The sequence below is a fragment of the Schistocerca americana genome, chromosome 4, assembly GCF_021461395.2.
Source record: "Schistocerca americana isolate TAMUIC-IGC-003095 chromosome 4, iqSchAmer2.1, whole genome shotgun sequence".
In the NCBI taxonomy this organism is placed as follows: Eukaryota; Metazoa; Arthropoda; class Insecta; order Orthoptera; family Acrididae; genus Schistocerca; species Schistocerca americana.
In genome coordinates, this window is record NC_060122.1 from 711,736,723 (window position 1) to 711,759,485 (window position 22,763).

The 22,763-nt window shown below is 43.3% G+C and overlaps 1 protein-coding gene across 5 annotated transcripts in view; it reads right to left on the reverse strand.

Moving 5' to 3' along the window:
* LOC124612724 (DNA primase large subunit-like) overlaps window positions 1-22,763 on the reverse strand; it is a 115,513-nt gene that overhangs the window by 30,871 nt on the left and 61,879 nt on the right. For all 5 annotated transcript variants that reach the window (XM_047141089.1, XM_047141087.1, XM_047141091.1 and 2 more), the window contains 2 exons: window positions 22,050-22,357; window positions 4,914-5,183 (listed from right to left, as the gene is read on the reverse strand). In XM_047141089.1, coding sequence (XP_046997045.1) covers window positions 4,914-5,183; window positions 22,050-22,357 — 578 coding nt within the window. The remainder of the gene's footprint in view (window positions 1-4,913; window positions 5,184-22,049; window positions 22,358-22,763) is intronic.

Sequence of the window (22,763 nt, forward strand, 5' to 3'; positions counted from 1 at the left end):
CAGCCACACAGCTGGTCTGATATGCCGTAGGCTCTTACTTTGTTTATCAGGCGACAGTGCGGAACTGAATCGAACGCCTTCCGGAAGTCAAGAAAAATAGCATCTACCTGGGAGCCTGTATCTAATATTTACTGGGTCTCATGAACAAATAAGGCGAGTTGGGTCTCACACGATCGCTGTTTCCGGAATCCATGTTGATTCCTACATAGTAGATTCTGGGTTTCCAGAAATGACATGATACGCGAGCAAAAAACATGTTCTAAAATTCTACAAGAGATCGACGTAAGAGATATAGGTCTATAGTTTTGCGCATCTGCTCGACGACCCTTCTTGAAGACTGGGACTATCTGTGCTCTTTTCCAATCATTTGGAACCCTCCGTTCCTCTAGAGACTTGCGGTACACGGCTGTTAGAAGGGGGGCAAGTTCTTTCGCGTACTCTGTGTAGAATCGAATTGGTATCCCGTCAGGTCCAGTGGACTTTCCTCTATTGAGTGATTCCAGTTGCTTTTCTATTCCTTGGACACTTATTTCGATGTCAGCCATTTTTTCGTTTGTGCGAGGATTTAGAGAAGGAACTGCAGTGCGGTCTTCCTCTGTGAAACAGCTTTGGAAAGAGGTGTTTAGTATTTCAGCTTTACGCGTGTCATCCTCTGTTTCAATGCCATCATCATCCCGTAGTGTCTGGATATGCTGTTTCGAGCCACTTACTGATTTAACGTAAGACCAGAACTTCCTAGGATTTTCTGTCAAGTCGGTACATAGAATTTTACTTTCGAATTCAATGAACGCTTCACGCATAGCCCTCCTTACGCTAACTTTGACATCGTTTAGCTTCTGTTTGTCTGAGAGGTTTTGGCTGCGTTTAAACTTGGAGTGGAGCTCTCTTTGCTTTCGCAGTAGTTTCCTAACTTTGTTGTTGTACCACGGTGGGTTTTTCCCGTCCCTCACAGTTTTACTCGGCACGTACCTGTCTAAAACGCATTTTACGATTGCCTTGAACTTTTTCCATAAACACTCAACATTGTCAGTGTCGGAACAGAAATTTTCGTTTTGATCTGTTAGGTAGTCTGAAATCTGCCTTCTATTACTCTTGCTAAACAGATAAACCTTCCTCCCTTTTTTTATATTCCTATTAACTTCCATATTCAGGGATGCTGCAACGGCCTTATGATCACTGATTCCCTGTTCTGTACATACAGAGTCGAAAAGTTCGGGTCTGTTTGTTATCAGTAGGTCCAAGATGTTATCTCCACGAGTCGGTTCTCTGTTTAATTGCTCGAGGTAATTTTCGGATAGTGCACTCAGTATAATGTCACTCGATGCTCTGTCCCTACCACCCGTCCTAAACATCTGAGTGTCCCAGTCTATATCTGGTAAATTGAAATCTCCACCTAAGACTATAACATGCTGAGAAAATTTATGTGAAATGTATTCCAAATTTTCTCTCAGTTGTTCTGCCACTAATGCTGCTGAGTCGGGAGGTCGGTAAAAGGAGCCAATTATTAACCTAGTTCGGTTGTTTAGTGTAACCTCCACCCATAATAATTCACAGGAACTATCCACTTCTACTTCACTACAGGATAAACTACTACTAACAGCGACGAACACTCCACCACCGGTTGCATGCAATCTATCCTTTCTAAACACCGTCTGTACCTTTGTAAAAATTTCGGCAGAATTTATCGCTGGCTTAAGCCAGCTTTCTGTACCTATAACGATTTCAGCTTCGGTGCTTTCTATCAGCGCTTGAAGTTCTGGTACTTTACCAACGCAGCTTCGACAGTTGACAATTACAATACCGATTGCTGCTTGGTCCCCGCATGTCCTGACTTTGCCCCACACCCGTTGAGGCTGTTGCCCTTTCTGTACTTGCCCAAGGCCATCTAACCTAAAAAACCGCCCAGCCCACGCCACACAACCCCTGCAACCCGTGTAGCCGCTTGTTGCGTGTAGTGGACTCCTGACCTATCCAGCGGAACCCGAAACCCCACCACCCTATGGCGCAAGTCGAGGAATCTGCAGCCCACACGGTCGCAGAACCGTCTCAGCCTCTGATTCAGACCCTCCACTCGGCTCTGTACCAAAGGTCCGCAGTCAGTCCTGTCGACGATGCTGCAGATGGTGAGCTCTGCTTTCATCCCGCTAGCGAGACTGGCAGTCTTCACCAAATCAGATAGCCGCCGGAAGCCAGAGAGGATTTCCTCCGATCCATAGCGACACACATCATTGGTGCCGACATGAGCGACCACCTGCAGATGGGTGCACCCTGTACCCTCCATGGCATCCGGAAGGACCCTTTCCACATCTGGAATGACTCCCCCCGGTATGCACATGGAGTGCACATTGGTTTTCTTCCCCTCTCTTGCTGCCATTTCCCTAAGGGGCCCCATTACGCGCCTGACGTTGGAGCTCCCAACTACCAGTAAGCCCACCCTCTGCGACTGCCCGGATCTTGCAGACTGAGGGGCAACCTCTGGAACAGGACAAGCAGCCATGTCAGGCCGAAGATCAGTATCAGCCTGAGACAGAGCCTGAAACCGGTTCGTCAGACAAACTGGAGAGGCTTTCCGTTCAGCCCTCCGGAATGTCTTTCGCCCCCTGCCTGTGTGTGTGTGTGTGTGTGTGTGTGTGTGTGTGTGTGTGTGTGTGTGTGTGTGTGTGTGCGCGCGCGCGCGAGCGAGAGTGTATACCTGTCCTTTTTTCCCCCTAAGGTAAGTCTTTCCGCTCCCGGGATTGGAATGACTCCTTACCCTCTCCCTCAAAACCCACATCCTTCCCTCTTTCCCTCTCCTTCCCTCTTTCCTGACGAAGCAACCATTGGTTGCAAAAGCTGGAATTGTGTGTGTGTGTATGTGTTTGTTTGTGTTTCTATCGACCTGCCAGCGCTTCCGTATACATACTTTGGCAGGCACCTGAAGATGGGCACCAGTCATCCTGCAAAAACATACTATCAAATTTTCAACAAGTAGTAGTATCAGGGGAAGAATCTGGAACCTTACTTCAGCCCCCAAAGTATCAATCCCGTATAGGCCACAAAGACATAAATAGACTAATTAAAGGGTGCACAGAGGCATTTAGGCAGGCATTCTTCTTGTGCTCCACAAATGGTTGGAACGGGAAGAAACCCTACATAAAGTATCCTCTGCCACACTGTGGTTCACACTGTAGTTTGCAGAGTATGTATGCTGATGTAGATGAAAGACAGCACGATATGTAGCAAAAGACCTGAGCCACACTTTCCTATCACTGATGAACTACTCACAATATACATATATATTAATGAATATGATGGCATTAAATTTTCCTTGAGACCTTATAACCACAAAAATTTTGGTTTTGTTGTGGCTTTTAGGTTTAAGTAACCAGATGATGGTGCACAATCAGCATTTTGCAGAATAGAGAGTTGTGTTGGTTTACCTCAACAGCCCTCCATACCATCACTATGCAGCATGCATCAAGATTAGATTTCAGTCACTCTTACTATTCAGACAGTTAAACCATAATCCTCATTTTCCAAAAAACACAAAGTTCCACCCTAACACTTAACAGTCTCCTCTTTTGAGCCTTCATGTTCTCTGACCATGATCCCACTCCTAGCCGATTAGGTTCCCTGAGATGCCCACCATTTAGTGGCACTGAAGAGGTATGTGTAGCTTACTTCGGATGTTATGAACACACTGCATTACAGTTCAAGAAAAAATAAATTTGGGAACTGAGTTGTGGTTCACTGTGTGAGAATCTCACTGGCAAATATAAATTTTGGTGTAATGTGTAATAAAAAATAGCTTACATAATAACATATTCACTGTTAGTTCATTTTGCACAAATGATACCCATTTATCAACTACCTACAAGGTCTTAGCTGAAACAAGGAATGTCACTCTAAGTGAAGATAAAATTGGACATAAAAATTATTTCACAACACATGATTTTTCAAGTGCTTTTAGTGAGTGACATAAATAAGCATTCATTGATGAGAAAATACGAATTATCAGACCTTATGGTGTTAATGTACCATATTAGATGGTCAATTTCTTTAACTTTTCTTAACAACAAGAAATCATGTGTAGGATTACTACATTTCACAATGGTTATTAATTTTTCTGTAGTCGAATGAAATCTGCAAGCAAAGAAACATCCTTTCAAGTGGTAGAGCACAGCATTCAGTCATTCTTTTCTTGCAGGTTTTATTCGGCAAATCTAGATTTCGGCTAGTGATTAGCGATTATCAATGTACCATTTCATTTCATAGTATCAGTGCATGTTCTATTACGTCAGCCCCTTGTTGTTCAGGCTTCTGTCACTGTTCCTTCAAGTTGAGTCTTTAACGAACTGAGACAGAACAAAGGGGGCTGATGTACTAGAACACACACTGATACTATGAAATGGTACATTGATAATCGCTAAGGACTAGCCGAATCTAGATTTGCCGAATAAAACCTGCAAGAAAAGGATGACTGATTTCTGTGCTCTACCATTTGAAAGTCGTATCACAGTCGTTGATTGCACTCATCACATTCTTAATGGAAGGTAACTTGACAAAGAAACATCATTTGAAAAACTACTACTAATGAGTTACAAATAACAGATTATACAATATTTCATAAGCATACTCAGTGGTTTGTACCTCTGACTGTAGACAGTTACATACATGTGCAGAATTGGGTGATATGGAGAAACACACAAAAATGAAGAAGAAAACTGAATTTGCTGAAATGTATGTACTGTATAAACACAACACAAATACTTTTGTACTTTTAACACCTCATAAATAAGCCAATTGTTTTCACAGTTATGCTGTATTTGGGCAAATCTACATCCAAATTAAAATCAGAGGAAAAATTAGTAACAAATTTAACTAGCACTTCTTCATTCTTAATTCTTGTTATCTGCTTGAAAATTCATACATACCTGTATAATCTTACATGACTGTGCTCTGTAATTGATACGACTGCCTTCTAAACCATACATATGGCGTATACTATACACTAGTTTCCGCATGTCTTTTTGCCAGGAATGCTGGCAACTGCATGCAGCAGTAGCTTTCTGCGAATATTCTCTCTTCCAAAAGGAAACAGCATGTTCAATAGGCATGCCTATGTCTTTGAGAAATAGGCTTAATGTACGGCGAGGTTCATGTGAAAGACGATGGCGCTCACGGAGTGTCTTGTAGAGGTGCATCTTACAAAAAGGAATAATTTTTTAAATCTTGAATACTGTTCACATTAAAGAAAGTAAACAAACTACATAACTTAATAAACCAGTAGACACACACACACACACACACACACACACGGAATACAATGGTAAAATGTTGTCACACAAAGGACATCCACAAGTTACAAATTTCAAATAGTTCTCTGTAAATTTTTTACTTAGTTCTTCAACAATGCCAAGCACCTCTTCATAGCTCTCTTTTCTTAGGTATTGCAACCTCTGATTTTAAGAAAGGATGTTTGTCATCTTACTTAGGCAGGTGAGTTTGACACTGCTTCAAAAGTAGTAGTAGTTCTACAGTTAAATAACTGCAGACTTCTTTGGTATGGTTAACTGCAATAAGATTCAAGCTACGCAGCAACAGAAAAATTGTGCAACTTATGTTTATTATTTTGTACCTAGTGGCATAAAAATGATTGTGTGCACTATGAACTCTTTCCATTGCAGCTGGCATTTTTGCCAACAAGTGAGACACTTTCCGGATGCAGTACAAAAAATTCACCAAAAATCTGTATCAGTATCAGCCCTACATGATAACGTACTCTGCTGATTTCACAAATAACTATCCAGGAGTTTGGGCAGTCATTCCTCATGCACTTATTCACCTGATCTTGTGCCCTCAGATTTTATCTTTCCTGTTCCTTATTAAACAATCAAGAAAATTCTTTTCTGCACAAAAACGCACTTCAAACCTAGTTGGATGGTATTTTTAACTCTGAACAAATATGTAAAATCAGAATTGTGTGGGCACTACACTGCCTAGCTGCTTTGAATGACATTAATGGTAGAGCATGGCCATAACTCAGTGACAGGATACTCCAGCTCCAGTTTTGGAAGTCCATTGCCCAAATTCACTAGATATTTACTTGTAATTCTGATGGAAGTATTTCAAAAAATTCTTGCATAATAAGTAACAATAAGGTAGAAAATTTAATTTTTCAACTACAATAAAGTTATTTTATGAGTAAATTACAATTTCTCCCTCTTTTACTTTGTATGGGCTCTGCCACTTTCTGCTTTAGCTACTACTGCAGCAATAAGAGACTGTTCATGTTACTGATGCCTCACTAGCTGCATACTATTGCAACTGTAGCCATAGATTCAAATCTCACTTGAAAAGTACATTTAAAGTCAGACATTTTTCCTTCCCGTCTACTGTAATCTGAAACGACCATAACAAAATAAACAATAAAATCCTAAGAAATCCTTGAGTTCATACTGCAGTGCTGTGAAGATAAAAGCAGCTGTTGGAGTTTGCCAAAGTTCACTAATTATTGCTGTATTAGTATTTACTTATTCATTCATTCATAGGTTGTTTATTTGCACTGTTTTTTTTAATGGTGGAGCTGGAAGAATGGAAAAATTGGGTGTTCACCACACAGAATTTACCTTCAGCACTGATCTTCGGGATAAAAGCAGAATACCCAGTCAGAAAAGCTAACAGGAAGCCAGTGAAGTAGGTATAAACCTGTGTTCAACTTCATAATTTGTGAGACATCCACAGTGGTGTGGGGAGTGGAGGGAGAGTATGGATGTGAACAATGGTGGTGTTGCTTCCACAATGAGATGAAATAAATTAAGACGTTGGCAGAAAGCTACAATCCTACGGCATTTTGCTGCAATGAAATGGCATCTAATGAGTCTGGGTGGTGTGTAGGTGTTGATGCTATCCATACACTGTTGAGCAATTCTTTCAGAGGCAGAAATTAAGTTTGAGCTATAATCGACTCACAATGACCACTGTTAAAATAAAGCAGTGGTAGTTTGGTTACAAGGATGAGGAGCATACAGATATTATTTGCAAAATACTGGACCTGCATCTACATCTACACCTATATCTACATCGATACTCCGCAAGCCACTGGACGGAGCATGGTGGAGGGTACTGTGTACTACTACTTGCCATTTCCTTTCCTGTTCCACTCACAACTAGAGTGAGGGAAAAACAACTGTCTGTTGCCTCCATAGGAGCCCTGATGTCTCTTATCTTACCTTCATGGTCCTTACACGCAATGTATGTTGGAAGCAATAGAATTGTTCTGCAGTCAGCTTCAAATGCCAGTTCTCTAAATTTGCTCAAAAGTGTTTCTTGAAAAGAATGTTGCCTTCCCTCCAGGGATTCCCATTTGCGTTTCCTGAAGCATCTCCATACACTCGTATGTTGTTTGAACCTACGAGTAACAAATATAGCAGCCTGCCTCTGAATTGCTTTGATGTCTTCCTTTAATCTAACCTGGTATGGAATCCAAACACTCTTGCAGTACTCAAGAACAGATCTCACTAGAGTCCTATATCAATCTCCTTTACAGGTGAACCACTCTTTCCTAAGATTCTCCCAATGAACTGAAGTCGACCATTTGCCTTTCCTAACACAGTTCTCACATGCTCGTTCCATCTCATACTCCTTTGCAACATTTCACCCGGATATTTACACAACTTGACACTTGTAATAGTGTACGTGAACATTTCAGGTTTGATCTTCCTTCTCATCCGCATTAACTTACATTTTTCCACATTTAACCATCAGCCTACAGATTACTGCCCACCCTGTCAGCCAAATCATTTGGGTATATAGAGAACAACAGCATCACACTTTCCTGGGGAACTCCTGAGGATACCCTTGTCCCTGATGAATACTCACAATCGAGGACAATGTACTGGCTTTTATTACTTAAGAAGTCTTCGAGCCATGCACATATCTGTGAACTTATTCCATATCCTTGTACCTTCGCTCAACCGCACAGCATTCCAAAGCTTTCCCCTTATCCCGCCTACTTCTTAGTCAACATTTGGACTTCGACGCTGACCCCAAAGCATGATTTCAGATGTGTCCAATGCTGAAGACACTGTGCTGTCTTGGCAAGAATGGCTGCCAAAGCCTTGGAAACGGGCTTGAGCAAATTATGATCCATGAGTAAGGTGAATTTGCACTTTCAGGCATAGTCGTGGAATTTTTTTCCCAAAAACTTTTTCTAGAACTTCTTGTTCAATTTGACTAAATTCCATTGAGCAGAATTTTGTGTCTTTGATATGAATGCAGTTGGGCAGGTTACTCCATTTTATCACATGGGAAAGCCCCACCCCTGTGCCATAATCCGAAGCATCAGCTGCTAACATGACCTGATGGATGGCGTGGTAAGATGTGAGAGAGGTTGTTTGAAGGAGGATTCTTTGAGTACCAGATTGGTTTATCGCATGCTGAAGACCATTTCCAATGCACGAGTTTGTGAAGCTATTGATGCAGGTGTTCCACAGTTGCTGCAGCACGTGGGATAAAACGACAGTAACAATTTAGTTGTCCCAGGATGGACATGAACTTGTCCTTGGGTGCAGGTAATTTCTGTATCACCTCTACATGCTGTGATGCAGAATGGATCCTGAGGTGCTAAATATGTAGCCTAAGTATTCAACATGCTGCACACTTATCTTCGTTTGTCTTGTATGGAGAACCTGTGAAGATGACAGCATCCATAATGTGGTTTATCTGCTCGTGAATGAAGAATAGAATGCTCAAACCCTGACAAGAGGTGTTCTAGGTTCTTACTGAAGCCCGTGGTAGCTGCGCCAGTGACCAAAATACACACATCAAAAAAAGTTTTGCATCAACTCGGTTCCGAGAGTTCCAGAACATGTACAGAAAATTGGAATAGAGATCAACATAAATATCATTTCTGCCCTTTTTATTGCTCATGAAAGCCACACATTGCATGTTGTACCACCATACAGCGAGACCTTCAGAGGTGGTGATCCAGACTGCTGTACACACTGGTACCCAGTAGCACGTCCTATTACATTGATGCATGGCTGTATTTGTTGTGGCATACTATCCATAAGTTCATCAAGGCACTGTTGGTCCAGATTACCCACTCCTCAACGGCAATTCGGTGTAGATCCTTCAGAGTGGTTGGTGGGTCACATCCACATCATCCATAAACAGCCTTTTTCAATGTATTTCAGGCATGTTCGATAGGATTCATGTCTGGAGAACATACTGGATACTCTAGTCAAGCGATGTCATTATCCTGAAGGAAGTCACTCACAACATGTACATGATGGGGATGTGAATTGTCATCCATGAAGACGAATGCCTTGCCAATATGCTACCAATATGGTTGCACTATCGGTTGGAAGATGGCATTCACATATTGTACAACCATTACGGCACCTTCCATGACCACCAGCAGCATATGTCAGCCCTCACATAATGCCACTCCAAAACAGCAGGGAACCTCCACCTTGCTGCACTCACTGGACAGTGTGTCTAAGGTGTTCAGCCTGACCGGGTTGCCTCCAAACACGTCTCTGACGATTGTCTGATTGAAGACATATGCAACACTCATCAGTGAAGAGAACATGATGCCAGTGCTGAGCGGTCCATTAGGCATGTTGTTGGGCCCATCTGTACCGCAGTGCATGGTGTCGTGCTTGCAAAGATGGACCTCACCACGGACGTCTGGAGTAAAGTTGCACATCATGCAGCCTATTGTACACAGTTTGAGTCATAATACGACGTCCCGTGGCTGCATGAAAAGCATTGTTCAACCTGGTGGCACTGCTGTCAGGGTTCCCCTGAACCATAATCCATAGGTAGCAGTCATCCGCTGCAGCAGTAACCCATGGGTGGCCTGAGCGAGGCATGTCATCGACAGTTCCTGTGTCTCTCTATCTCCTCCACGTCCGAACAACATTGCTTTGGTTCACTCAGAGATGCCTCGACACTTCCCTTGTTGAGAGCCCTTCCTGGCACAAAGTAACAATGCGGATGTGATCGAACCGCAGTATTGACTGTCTAGGCATGGCCGAACTACAGGCAACATAAGCCGTGTACCTCCTTCCTGGTGGTGTGACTGGAACTGATCGGCTGTCGGACCCCTCCATCTAATGATGCTCCTTATGTATTGTTGTTTACATCTTTGGGCGGGTTTAGTCACATCTCTGAACAGTCAAAGGGACTATGTCTGTGATACAATAACCACAGTCAACATCAATCTTTAGGAGTTCTGGGAACCGGGGTGATGCAAAACTTTTTTTTAATGTGTGTATCTTCAAGATAATTCACCATACTTGGATTATGGCACAGGGGTGGGGCTTTCACACGTGATAAAATGGAGTAATATGCCCAACTGCATTCATATCAAAGACACGAAATTCTGCTCAATGGAACTATAGACAAATTTAACAAGCAGTTCTAGAAAAAGTTTTTGGGAAAAAATTCCACAAATATGCCTGAAGGTGCAAATTCACCTTACTCATGGATCGTAAGCTGCTCCAGCCCTCTTCCAAAGCTTTGGCAGCCATTCTTGCCAAGACAGCATGGTGTCTTCAGCATTGGACGCTGTTTTCATCAGCTTATTCCTATGACATCCAGTTTTGCTCAACCACACAGCATTCCAAAGCTTTCCCCTTATCTCACCTACTTCTTGGTCAACATCTGGACTTCGATGCTGACCCCAAGGCGTGATTTCAGATGACTCTGCCACCAAGGAAGCCATGGCCAACCTTCTGCTGGACATCCACCTTGCAAACACCATATTGTATCCGACTCAGTACTGTAGGAGGTCATCCGGTACACCAACAGGGCCTGGGCTTCCTAGCTGCAATAGCATGAGCATTTGGTCATACAAGGCACTGTCCTCCTACATAACCGTACAGGGTGCACCAGGGACCTCATCCCACACACTCTTCACGAGCAGGCTCTCGATTTGCTGCACCAAAGAGCAGGGGAGGAGGGGTTGCTCATGAAACGACTGGTAAGACATCCCATATACTGGCAAGGTATAAACAATGATTTTTCTCTATGATCAATGCATGCTCCACTTGCCAACGCAAACAAACTGGCCCACCCCAGTGCAATTTCCTGTGGCCTACTATTCCAGCCCCACAGTACTGTACTCATCTCGACTTTGACAGCCCTATTCCAGGAGCCACTTGGTCACTGCAATAGATGCATGTAATGGATTGCATTTTGTGATAAAAATCCCCTCTATGTCTTTGGCCCAGACTATCTGAGCACTGCCTAAGATTTTTGCCCTCAAGGGGCTTCCTGAGTCCTTTGTTACAGACAATAATGGATCACAATTTACCTCTGCCAAATTTAAGACCTTTTGCCAAACTAATGGCATTTCTAATCCACACTGCGTCATTCCACCCAATATTGAATGGTTTGGCAGAAAGCTTTCTCTGCACCTTTCATACCCAATTGGCTAAGTCCTGTCATCACCACCACCACCCACTGGAGTATGTGGTTCCCTTTACTTGGCATCATACTGGCATATACCCAAGACTATTCTCCCCCAGCAAAGAAGCTCTATGGCCAACAACACTGCTCCCAAGTTTCTATTCTTCAACCACAAGCATATAAACCACACCCTGGCTGCTGCCGTCACCACATGTTCTCCATGCAAGACCAAGCCCAGCGAGGATCTTCTTACGTTCTCATAGGATGAGTCCCACTGGTTACCTTTGACAACCTCCTCAGCACAGACACGTTGAATGTAGAATTCCTGGATGGCATTCGGGGCCAAAAGTGTATTAACCAGACACGCCCCCACAGAGAGCCCAGTCCACCACATGTTTGCCTAACACAGCTTTCTGAAGGCAGGAAGTTGGTGAACTACCTTTGGGAACCCACCACAGGACATCGCACCACAGGACAACAGGTCACAGATGTTCCTAGCCATCCATTCTGATTGATATGGATCCCAGACCTGCCACCTCGCCTTGTCGCTCCACCACCCCACCCCCTCCTCCCTCAGAGACCTTTCTGCCTCCAAGGAGCTTTCCCCTCATAAAATATGCTTTTAAATCCTTAAACTTGCCATCTAGTCATTCCTATTTAGCCATTTTGCACTTCTTATAAATCTCATTTTTTAGACATTTGTATCCTCTCTTTCATGCTCATCTGCAGCATTTTTATATTCTCTGCTTTCATCAATTACATTCAATATCTCCTGTGATACCAAAGGATTTCTACTAGCCCTTGTTTTATTACCTATTCAGCTCTCTGCTGCTTTCACTATTTCATCTCTCAAAGCTGCCCATTCAACTACCGTATTCCTTTCCTCTGTTCTAGTCAATAGTTGCCTAATCCTCCCTCTAAGGCTCTCAATAATCCCCTACAAAGGTTGGTCATCAGTACCTTTTTGATGGAACACACAGGCCTGCGTGACTGTACATCAGAGATGTCCTACTGTGCAAAACCAAGGAGAAGAAAACCCCATGGTCTATGAGAGGTCAACGAAGGCTAGGTAAGGGACAAAAATAGAAGAAAGGGGTGATGTAGGAAGAAAGGCAGGTGAGATGCCCTATCTTGAGAGCAGCCGGAAACCCCAGAAAGCAGAATGATGGGACATACAACCGCCAACCCCCAGCCACTTACCACATGTACCCCACTCAGAAATGGCCTAGAGAAGATTAGCAACATGGACAGGGCAAGAGAAGCACAGATACACATAAGACGAACAGTCCATGTGAGAGGGGGAAAACAAAGAGTAAAAGAGCAGGTAGTGTGGGTTGGAGTGAACCACCAAGCCCAGACACCCACAGCCCTGTCTGGGCACAGGAGACAACAGAGTGTTCTGCCAACCCCTTAAGGGGCCGGTAAGATTAAGTGACTTGCTTTTAAAGAAAGTGGTAAAAGCTTTCTTCTCGAATAAACTGTAAAACTAAGTCAGCTGCTGGGGCATTGTCAACTAATACCAGAGGTAGCGAGTCAGGGAGATTAAGCGTCTGCCAAAGGGCAGCTAGATTGGGACAGTCCAGCAAAATGTAGGCGACCATCAAACGGAAACCACAACGACAGTGGGGTGGGTCCCATGACAGAGGAGATTATCATGAGTCAGCCAAATATGGCTGATGCGGAGCCGGTAAAGGACAGTAGGGTCCTTGCAAGAGGCCTGCATGGAGAACCTTCACAGATTTGTAGCCTTCTTTATCACCTACAGTTTGTTTGGTGAAGTCAGAATGAGCCACTCCGCATCCCAGACCCCTAAAACTTGATGGTGTAACACCGATCGGAGGCCTATATCCAGAACACTTATCTCGAGAGTTGGCTTACTGGCAGCTGGTTCAGCTAATCTATCAGCGAGTTCATTCCTCTGGATCCCAACATTGCCTGGGGTCCAAACAAAGGTCACTGAGTACCCATGTTATTCAAGGGCATGCAGGAAATCCTGAATAACCACAACCAAGGGATGGCAAGGGTAACACTGGCTGAGAGCTTGCAAATTGCTCAAGGAGTCACTGGAGGTGAGAACAGACTCACTGGTGCAGGAACAGATATGCTCAAGAGCATGAGAGAGGGCTACCAATTCCGCAGTGAAAACAGTACAGGTATAAGGCAAGGAGCACAGTTCAGTATGTCCTGCATGAGTAAAAGCAAAGCCTATGTGATCAACAATGACTGAGCTATGAGTATATACTAATTCAGAACCCCAGGATGTGCCAAGAATGGGGAAAAAATTGGTGGCAGAGAGCCTTCAGCTGAAACCAGTCTTTTGGACCTTGTGACAGGTCAACACAAAGCTGTGGCTGAGGGATGCAAAATGGAGGTGTATGTGAGTGGGCCTGCAGGAGAGGTAGTAGAGGAAACAGTAGAGTTCAGAGAGGAGGGGCTGGATGCGGATTGCAGTCATTATTCCTGATCTTTATCACCATTGTGAGAGATGGATTTCCGTGTTCGGAAAGAGGAGACAGTAGTTTGAATGCTTAGGAGAGCTGCAAGCATGTATAGCATAATAGACGAGCTGTTGTTGGCGCTGATCTGCCATGGAGGGACTGCATCGTCAACGAGTAAGCTGTTCAAAGGGCTAGTTCGAAAGGCACCTGTCACAAGCTGAATCTCGTAATGGTAAATTGGATCCAGTATCTGTAATGCTGAGGGTGATGCCGATTCATATGCCAGACTCCCATAATCCAGACAGGACTGCATCAGGACTTTGTAAAGCTGCAGAAGGATAGTGCGATCTGCACCACAACTGGTATTACTCAGGCAGTAAAGTGTATTAAGATGCAGCTGGCACTTTCACTTAAGCTGGCGAAGGTGGGGAATCCAAGTCAAACGAGCATCAAAGACCAGTCCTAAAAAGCAGTAAGTCCCTACCACTTTGAATAGTTGATCGTTGAGATAAAGTTCTGGTTGAGGGTGAATGGTATGACATCGACAGAAATGCACGACATGAATCTTGGTGGCCAAAAACTGAGAACCATGGCTGAGGGTCCATGACTGCGCCTTTCATATGGTACCTTGCAGTCAACGTTCAGCGATGCCTACACTAGAGGAGAAATAGCAGAGGCAAAAGTCGTCAGCATACAGGGATGGTTATACTGAGAGCACCACAGCTGCTGTTAGAGCTTTGATGGCTAATAGAAGGAGAGCCCTGCAGGACCCCATTCTCTTGAATGTGGGGGGTATTGTGGGAAGCATCAACTCGAACCCGGAACGTATGGTGCAACAGGAAGCTGTGGATAAAAATTGGGAGCGGAGCACATAGATCCCATTCGTGTACGGTGGCCAGTATGTGGTGTCACTGCGTGATTAAGAAAGACAGCTATAAGGTGTAAAGTGCTAACATTGGGCAAAAGCTGTTCAGATGGTGGTCTCCAGGTAAACCAGATTATCAGTATGGAATGGCCTTGGCAAAAACTACCCTGGGACTGAACCAGAAGACCCTGAGACTTAAGGAGCCAACACAGCTACCAGCTCACCATGCATTCAAGCAACTTACAGAGAACACTGGTGAGACATACTGAGTGATAACTGTCCATCTCTACAATGGGCTTACCCAGTCTCAGCTCTGGGAAACTGATGCTTCCTCACTATTGCATTGGGAATTCACCCTCACTCCAGATCCAGTTAAAGATGGCAAGGATATGACGTTGGCAACCCACTGGTAAGTGCCTGATCATTTGGTTGTGGATGTAGTCTGGCCCTGGGGCTGTACCAGTGCAGTGGGCTTTACACTAATGAATTCCAACTTCTTGTTGAATGGAGCATTATATGGCACCAGGTGCTGCTTTAGAACAAAAAAGGCAGGTTGATAATTCTCAGATGCTGAGCCTCGAGCACAATGCAGAGAAAAATGTTCGGCAATAGTATCCAGGTCAGTGTAAGCAGTGCTATTCAAGGTAATACCAGGTACACCTGCAGGTGTCTGGTATCCCTAGAGACGTCTGAACTTAGCCCAAACCTGCAAAGCAGAGGTATGAGATCGATTGTTGAAGCATGCCATTCCTAGCATTCTCACTTCCATCGATTTATTGGGTTGCGGACTCTGACATGGAGCCACTTAGGTAACGAGGTGCTCCGTTGGTGAGTGCCACTTATTGCGTTGGAGAGCCTGTATGATCTCTAATGGCCTCTGTGATTTCTGATAACCACTAAGGTACTGTCTTCCACCTGGGTAGGCCCAAAAGAATGGCATGGTTGAGCGGCCCTGAGGGCCCACGGTAAGAGGTGTAACAGGCAGGAGTACTGTCGCCAAAGGGAACAACTGCTCCTACTTCTTTCTGGCCGGTTGGTAAGTGATCTGTCCAGTCTTTTATCTTCTTCTCTCTTTGGGAAACAGTGAGCAGGGAGAATGCAGCTTTCTCATCACAAGTTGACACCAATTGGGGGGGGGGGGGGGGGGGGTGTCACGAGGATAATTCCATGTAGCACTTGTCCACAATCTCTACAGATGGAGCTAGCATTGCAACATGAAGACGTGTCCAAATTTCAAACACCTGAAGCACTGGAGGGGGGATATAAGGTTTCACAGTGCATCAGTGTACCATCGACTTGACTTTTCAGGCAATGGATCACCCTCAAGGGTCAAGATGAGGTCATTAGTAGTAACCCTATTGTCCTTTGGCCTCTTGTGTACACAATAGACAAAGTGTATACCCCATCGCTCCAAGTTGGAGCATAGCTCATAATCATCAGGTCTCAGTGGAAAACGATGCCCTGAACCATGTTGCGGGAAGTGACAGTCACCAGCATGTCACTAATTTTGTTACAAGCAACCAGTGCCTTGTGAACTAAGTATGTGGGGGAGTATTTTTCTGCTTGCCACTTAGCCCTAGATTCCTTCCATGGTGTTGCCAGGGAAGGGAACATTTTAGAGTCATGTCACTCTTCATTAAAAGAGGACTGTCCTTTCACAGAGACTGCTGGGGCCATATGATCATCAGCGTTTGCTTCATTTGCAAATCATCAGCCATCCACTCTGCCACCCACTCTGAACACAGGCTCTCCCCATTAGAGCCAACCAGTCTCAGCAAAGGCTACCTGGCCAGTTATCCATTGCTTGGAGTCCCCGTGCTCCAGTCACAACAAGCAAGTACTCCTTGGCATGCATGGAGTGTTTTCAGCTCAGGAACCAACAGCACAGTCCCTGCTTGGTCAGGGGGCTACCACCGTGCAAGTATTTGATGAAAGCCACACAATGGAAGGGCTACCACATAGGGTTTTGCGTATATTACCTTATTAGAGGGAAGGCTCCAAAGATGGATAGGCACGCCAAATTGGGCAACCTTCCCTGTACAAATCTGCAATTCTGGAGAATTTTGAAAATTGGTGGCAGGTCAAACCTAACAATGCGGCCCATGTGTGTATTTAATGAAAGGTTTTAGAAAAGGTTGGAAGTGGAAACTAGTCCCAATCATAAACAAGGGTCTGTACAAAGAAAACCATAAAGGGGAGACGCAGAGGGGGAAGGGGACTGTGAAAGTACCAGCTTGAAGCATGGAGAGGAAGTAACGCTGCAAAAGCTATGGCCCTGCGGTAGCCAGGCACCTACTCACAAAAGAATTGTGAGCCCGCTGGGGAGACCTACAAAGAGCTACGCAGATTCACCAGAATGTTTAATTACTATTGTTGACACTTATCTTTCTTAAACAGTTGTGCAGGAGCCACTCAACTGCCTACTTAAAGGAAAACACACATTGATCTACCGGAAGGTTCTGTGGTCACTACAAACAAAATCTGCTTTTGAAGATCTCAAGAAGGCTCTGTCTCAGACTACACTACTGGCCTACCCAAAATAGACATATCTTCTTTGGTGGATGCAAGCCAGATGGCAACAAAAGGTCAATGGACGATGGTAACCATTTGCATTGCTTTTGACAAATCTCATTGAACAATGACAGAAGTGGAGTGCAATTGATAGAGAATTGCTTGCCATCTACCCGGCCATCAAACATTGTAGATTGTGTGTTGAAGGTCATAATTTTTTATGAATCACAGATCATTAACTGCTCACAATCATTTTTCAACACCTAACTGACCTCTACTTATCCTGCCAATGCAGACAGGTGCAATTTATAGCACTGTTCACAGCTGACATACAGCACAAATAAGGGCAGGATACTATATGGTGGATTGTGTCTCCCAACTAGTTCAAGCTCTATTAATTGGACTAACATTGATAGCGAACAACAAGAAAATCATTTTCTTCAACATCACCTCAGAGATCCATAATCCACAGCATTGCAACTTGAATTTGTGCCAATGCCTGGGACGCAGAATGGAATTTGGCTTGATGGGAATGGAGAGAGACAGGAGCCACGCATTCTTGAGAAGTAGCACCACAAATATTCAATGCCTTGCACATTCCTTGGAATCTACAGTTCAGCCAAACTAGCTGCTTACAAAGCCATTTGTCCCAGTATACAGAAAGACTGATGTGCCTGGGCCAACACCTTCACAAGTTTTCAACACAAAAAAAGGTCAGACACATTTTTGCGCCAACTGAGAGCTTTCCTATGTCAGCAATATGCTTTGCACACCTTTACATGAACATTGTGAGACCACTGTTGCAGTCATCAGAGTGTCATTACTTCTCACAATAGTCGACCACTTCACCAGACAGCCAGAAGCAGTGCCTGTTGCAGATGTCTCTGCTAAATCTGTTGGCAGAGCATTAGTTCAGTTATGGTCCACGAGATATGACATTCCACAAACCATAACCACTAACAGAAAACATCAATTTGATAAGCTATTATTTCTCAGGAATTACTCCAATTCTACAGCTACAATGACATTCACACAATAAGCTATGATCTTGCCAGTAATGGGATGGCAGAGCAAACGCTCACATTCATACAACAAACTATGACCTCACTAGTAATTGGACTGTTACAGCAAGTACCTCACAACCTAAAAACTGCCTTGATGTGTAGAGTTTCACTGCAATTTGACACACTACTGTTAGCCCTGCTGGGACACACACACACACGCGCGCACACACACACACACACACACACACACACAGAGAGAGAGAGAGAGAGAGAGAGAGAGAGAGAGAGAGAGAGAGAGAGAGAGAGAGAGATGACTCTACACTCACTCTGCTCTCACCACCCTACTCCAGGCCCAACAGTGTTATTTCCAGATGTAGCAATGTGTTTCATTTTGGATGGGGATGGTAAACAAGACATCACTTCTATTGAATGACTCAAATCAGCATTTGCCGACACAGATACACTCTTCCCGTCTACCACAATGGCAACTCCAAGAGTGTGACCCTTCGAACACTTCTGCTCAGATTCAGCAGAAGACACCATTATGCTGAGTAGAGAGAAGCCAATGGAGCACCTACCATCACCTGCCCAAACAACTATTTCCACACTCAGTCGCAGACAAGTAAAGTTCAAATTTCTGCACATGCAAAGTGTTCCTGGGTTCAGCACAGGGGCACACCCACCAACAGCTGTTGCAAATCAGCTGCCTGGGACATGACCCTGCTATCTGTCAGTCAACAGCTGACAAATGTGCAATCTGAGCTAACATTTACGTACAAGTGACAGTGGGCGGCTAAAGAGGCAGACAATACAGCCAGACCATATTCATTGCACCTGTCCCTATAAAACCACAAAAACATTGAGAAAGGGCCTGCTGTGTTCTGCTCAAGTGGCTGCCACCCCCAAAAAGTCCTTGAGGAAAACTAAAGGAGATGAGGAATCCAATGTTTCCAGTCATTGCTTCAGCAAATTCTGTGCTTCAGCTGTTCAAAAAATAAGGAAGCTGATGTGGTGCCTCATGATAGTCATCATGATATGACACACAATGAGCAGCAAGTGTTATTGCTGACTAAAGACATTTGTGGCCTGTGCTTTGCTTAAACTACATGCAATGTAATTGTGCACTAATCAAGTGTCTATTATTCAGTGTTAACAAATAGCATTTTATGTTCAACATTAAATAATGTGCTATTTATGTGGTTAGGCCATACGAACTCTGAATCCCATAATCTTATTATTAAAAACCTGTTCTCATTAACAAGATTCATTGCTCTGTATGAACATGCCTCAGAGCAGTGAGGTACTACATGATTTATTTCATCAACTGTGCATCATCATCCTTTAGTTCATTAACAATTGGGTACATATTAACTGTTTCAGCTGAGTACTATCCACCAAAATGTTATCAGGAAGTATCCTGCTATCCTGTTGCGTAAAATCTGGAAAATTTACCACTGAAATCAGACTGAAACAGCAAAAGAATGATCTCGGTTCACTTTTCCCATCAGACTCTTAAGAAATCTACAATGAAATCTTCAGAAACTACTAGTTATTCCTTCTTGTCTTACAAGCAACTTAATAATGCTTGTAGGTCTCTTATATCTGAAAGCTTTCTAAAGGGGGTATCTGTATATTGTTACAATTACAAGAGAAGTTCTGATCTACACAAGAACTGCTGTTTCAACAGTTTTTGATGTTGTGTCCAACTTTTACATTTATAATACCTGATACTCAACTTCTCTATCCCTGTGACTATACAGTTTTCCATTCTCATGAAACAAATTAATCTTTCTTTTCTGGAAACTGTTGCATATATTATGGTTCTGTTCTGTTCCAATTTCTTTCACGGCTGCCTGTTTATAATCCGACTAACCTCAAAAATGTGCCCCCCTGACTGATGTAATCATAGGGATTTTGCCTTATGCGCTTTAACGTCAGCAGGTCCCGTACTTTCTTATAAAAAATGAATATCACAGCAGTACGAAAAGCTGTCATTTTCTGTCCTCTGTAGGCAGAGCTATTTAACTATCACAGCCAAAGAGTTTCTCGTGCTACAGAAAACATAAACAAATGACCACAAAGGATGCCAGTGCATGAATTCAATTCCACACTGTTTTATGACTCTAGAAAGTGACTGGACTTTTCAGTCCCATCAGGCAGAAAAGGGTTAAAGTTGTTCCTAGAAGTTTGCTGCACTCTACTTTGTTCAAAAACTGAGGCTCTTCCCTTATTTCAGGTGAAAAGCCAAACTGATTAACTGATTGCTAAAAGAAATTTGAACTGTGATGGCCAGGGTTTTCTCCTTTTGCTCGTTACTTGTTACCTTTTCCCAGTTCCCACTGTCTCCTTCCCCCTTCAATCTATCTAATTCAAAATATTCCTTTTCTGGTTCTGCCTGAAGGCCACAAATGTTTTTTCCCTGTTCTACGATCCTCTTGTCTTGACTGCATTATCAGCTTAACGGGATAACCTCATCTGATATTTTACTGGCCTCCCCACAACTGCCCCAGTGAAACACCACTCCACAGTCCTGACATGTTGAGGCATAGTAACTCAACCCTTAGGCTGCAGAGAAAAGGAATTTTTGGGCAAACAAGGAAAAATGGTTGGGCACTTGTGTTTAAACCTCCCAGTCTCAGTGCAGAGAATAAAAGGCACGAAGTTATTCTCTAGATATGTACTGCAGACACAAATGCATGCAGATCTTTTTCAGATAATAAACTATTTGTTGCCCACTACATGGACTCAGTACTTCACAGGATGCAGATAATCATCGAAGTTAGAGGTACTGTACTTGGTCATCTAATGCTACTTTAGTAGTAATTTTAATCTCTTTGCCCAATTAGTTTAATATTTTTGACTGAAGAAAGAAATGATACTGAAATTTGCCTAATGTGGGACTGAAACCAAACACTTAACATAGTTATGTGCACCAGCCCTGCTGCAGAATAACCTTGCCACTGTTCTGAAGAGCCTTCCAATTTCCCACAACATATTTCCAAATAAATAATACTAAGAATGAGATGGCACAGGTATTTCACTCAAAGTCAAGACATGAAGCTCCTTTATTAATTTACGCAGTTATAAGCATACTTTAGTTTTATAAACAGGGTGATTTTGTGATGATGTCACAGAGTCTCAGGGATGATGAATTTAAGGTAAGAGAACATGGTCCAGAAACGACCAAGTCTGAAGTTATAAAATCTTTCTGATACTCCTGACGATAGACCTCTTCTACTGCAAGCTCTTTGCTTTCCATTTTTTGGGAATCATAGTATGGACCAAAATAAGAAAAAAAATTCAGTAAACACTGCCTCTAAAATGGATACCTTAAGAGCTATGAGCGCTTGTTCAGCAGAAGACGTGTATTTCACAGTAGCAAAGATGAACAAGTTTTCATAGCTCTTAAGGTATGCTCTTTCGAGCCCATATTTACTGGACATTTTTTCCTTGCTTTGGTCCATACTACCTCCTCCCAATACATGGAAAGCAAAGAGCTTGCAATAGAAGAGGTTTACTGTCAGAGGCATCTGAATGGTTTCCGCTTATAACTTTCAACCCAGTCTTTTCTGAACCAGGCTCCCATACCTCAGATTTATACATTTACCCTTCACCATCATCGCTGAAAGTTTGTAACACCATCACGGAATCACACTATATAGTACTACATGCCTCGTAACACCTGCATAGCATGGCAGAAGGCAAAAAATTTAGCTCTAGTCAATTTTTTCTTGAAAAAAAAAAAATGTACAAAATTATTTATGCAGCCACATGATTAAAGTTTGTAAAATACTTGAAATGAAACAGAGTTACGAAATGTTTATAGGTCCTCACCTGACAAGGAGGGAACAGGTGTGCATGGGCGTCAACATTGTTTGCTTCTAAGATATTTTGCTTCAGACCAACACTGCGATTCTGGAACCATGCACTTAGTTTCTGCAGTATTCCTTTTAGTCGCTCATCTGAGAGGACAGACTGTAGGCACCCACGTTCTGCTGCAGAACTGCAAGCTGCCCTCAACTGTGTTGCAAAGAGAGTAGGCAGCAGCTGCCTACGCCATCCTCCACAAGGCACTCTGGCCACACCTTCAGAAAGTTCCACCAGCCTCTTTCGTACTAGTTGCAGGCACGCCGTGAAAGGCACTAATGAATCAGAATAAAAAACTGCCTTATAGTAACTTAAAGAGTAATGAACAGTTACTAGAGGGGTTCTAATATCATTAAGAACTATCTCCACAGATATTCTTTGATACATGAAACAGCTCATAACAATTTAATAAACTGATGCACAATACGCTACTGTTTGCAGCAGGCAGTTCTGTACTCTACATCAGCTAGACACCAATTCACGTTGAAATATTCATGTACAATTAATTCAAAAGATCTTATTATTTGTACCTAACATTCATCAAAGAATACTGTTTACACTTTAACTAGAGTAACGTGCATGTATAAGGTGAGTGGCAGTGTAGCACATGACACACCAGCCAACAGCATCATCCTGCCACACTTTCCCGCAGCTTGTACGAGTATTTCAGGATGCTTGTTG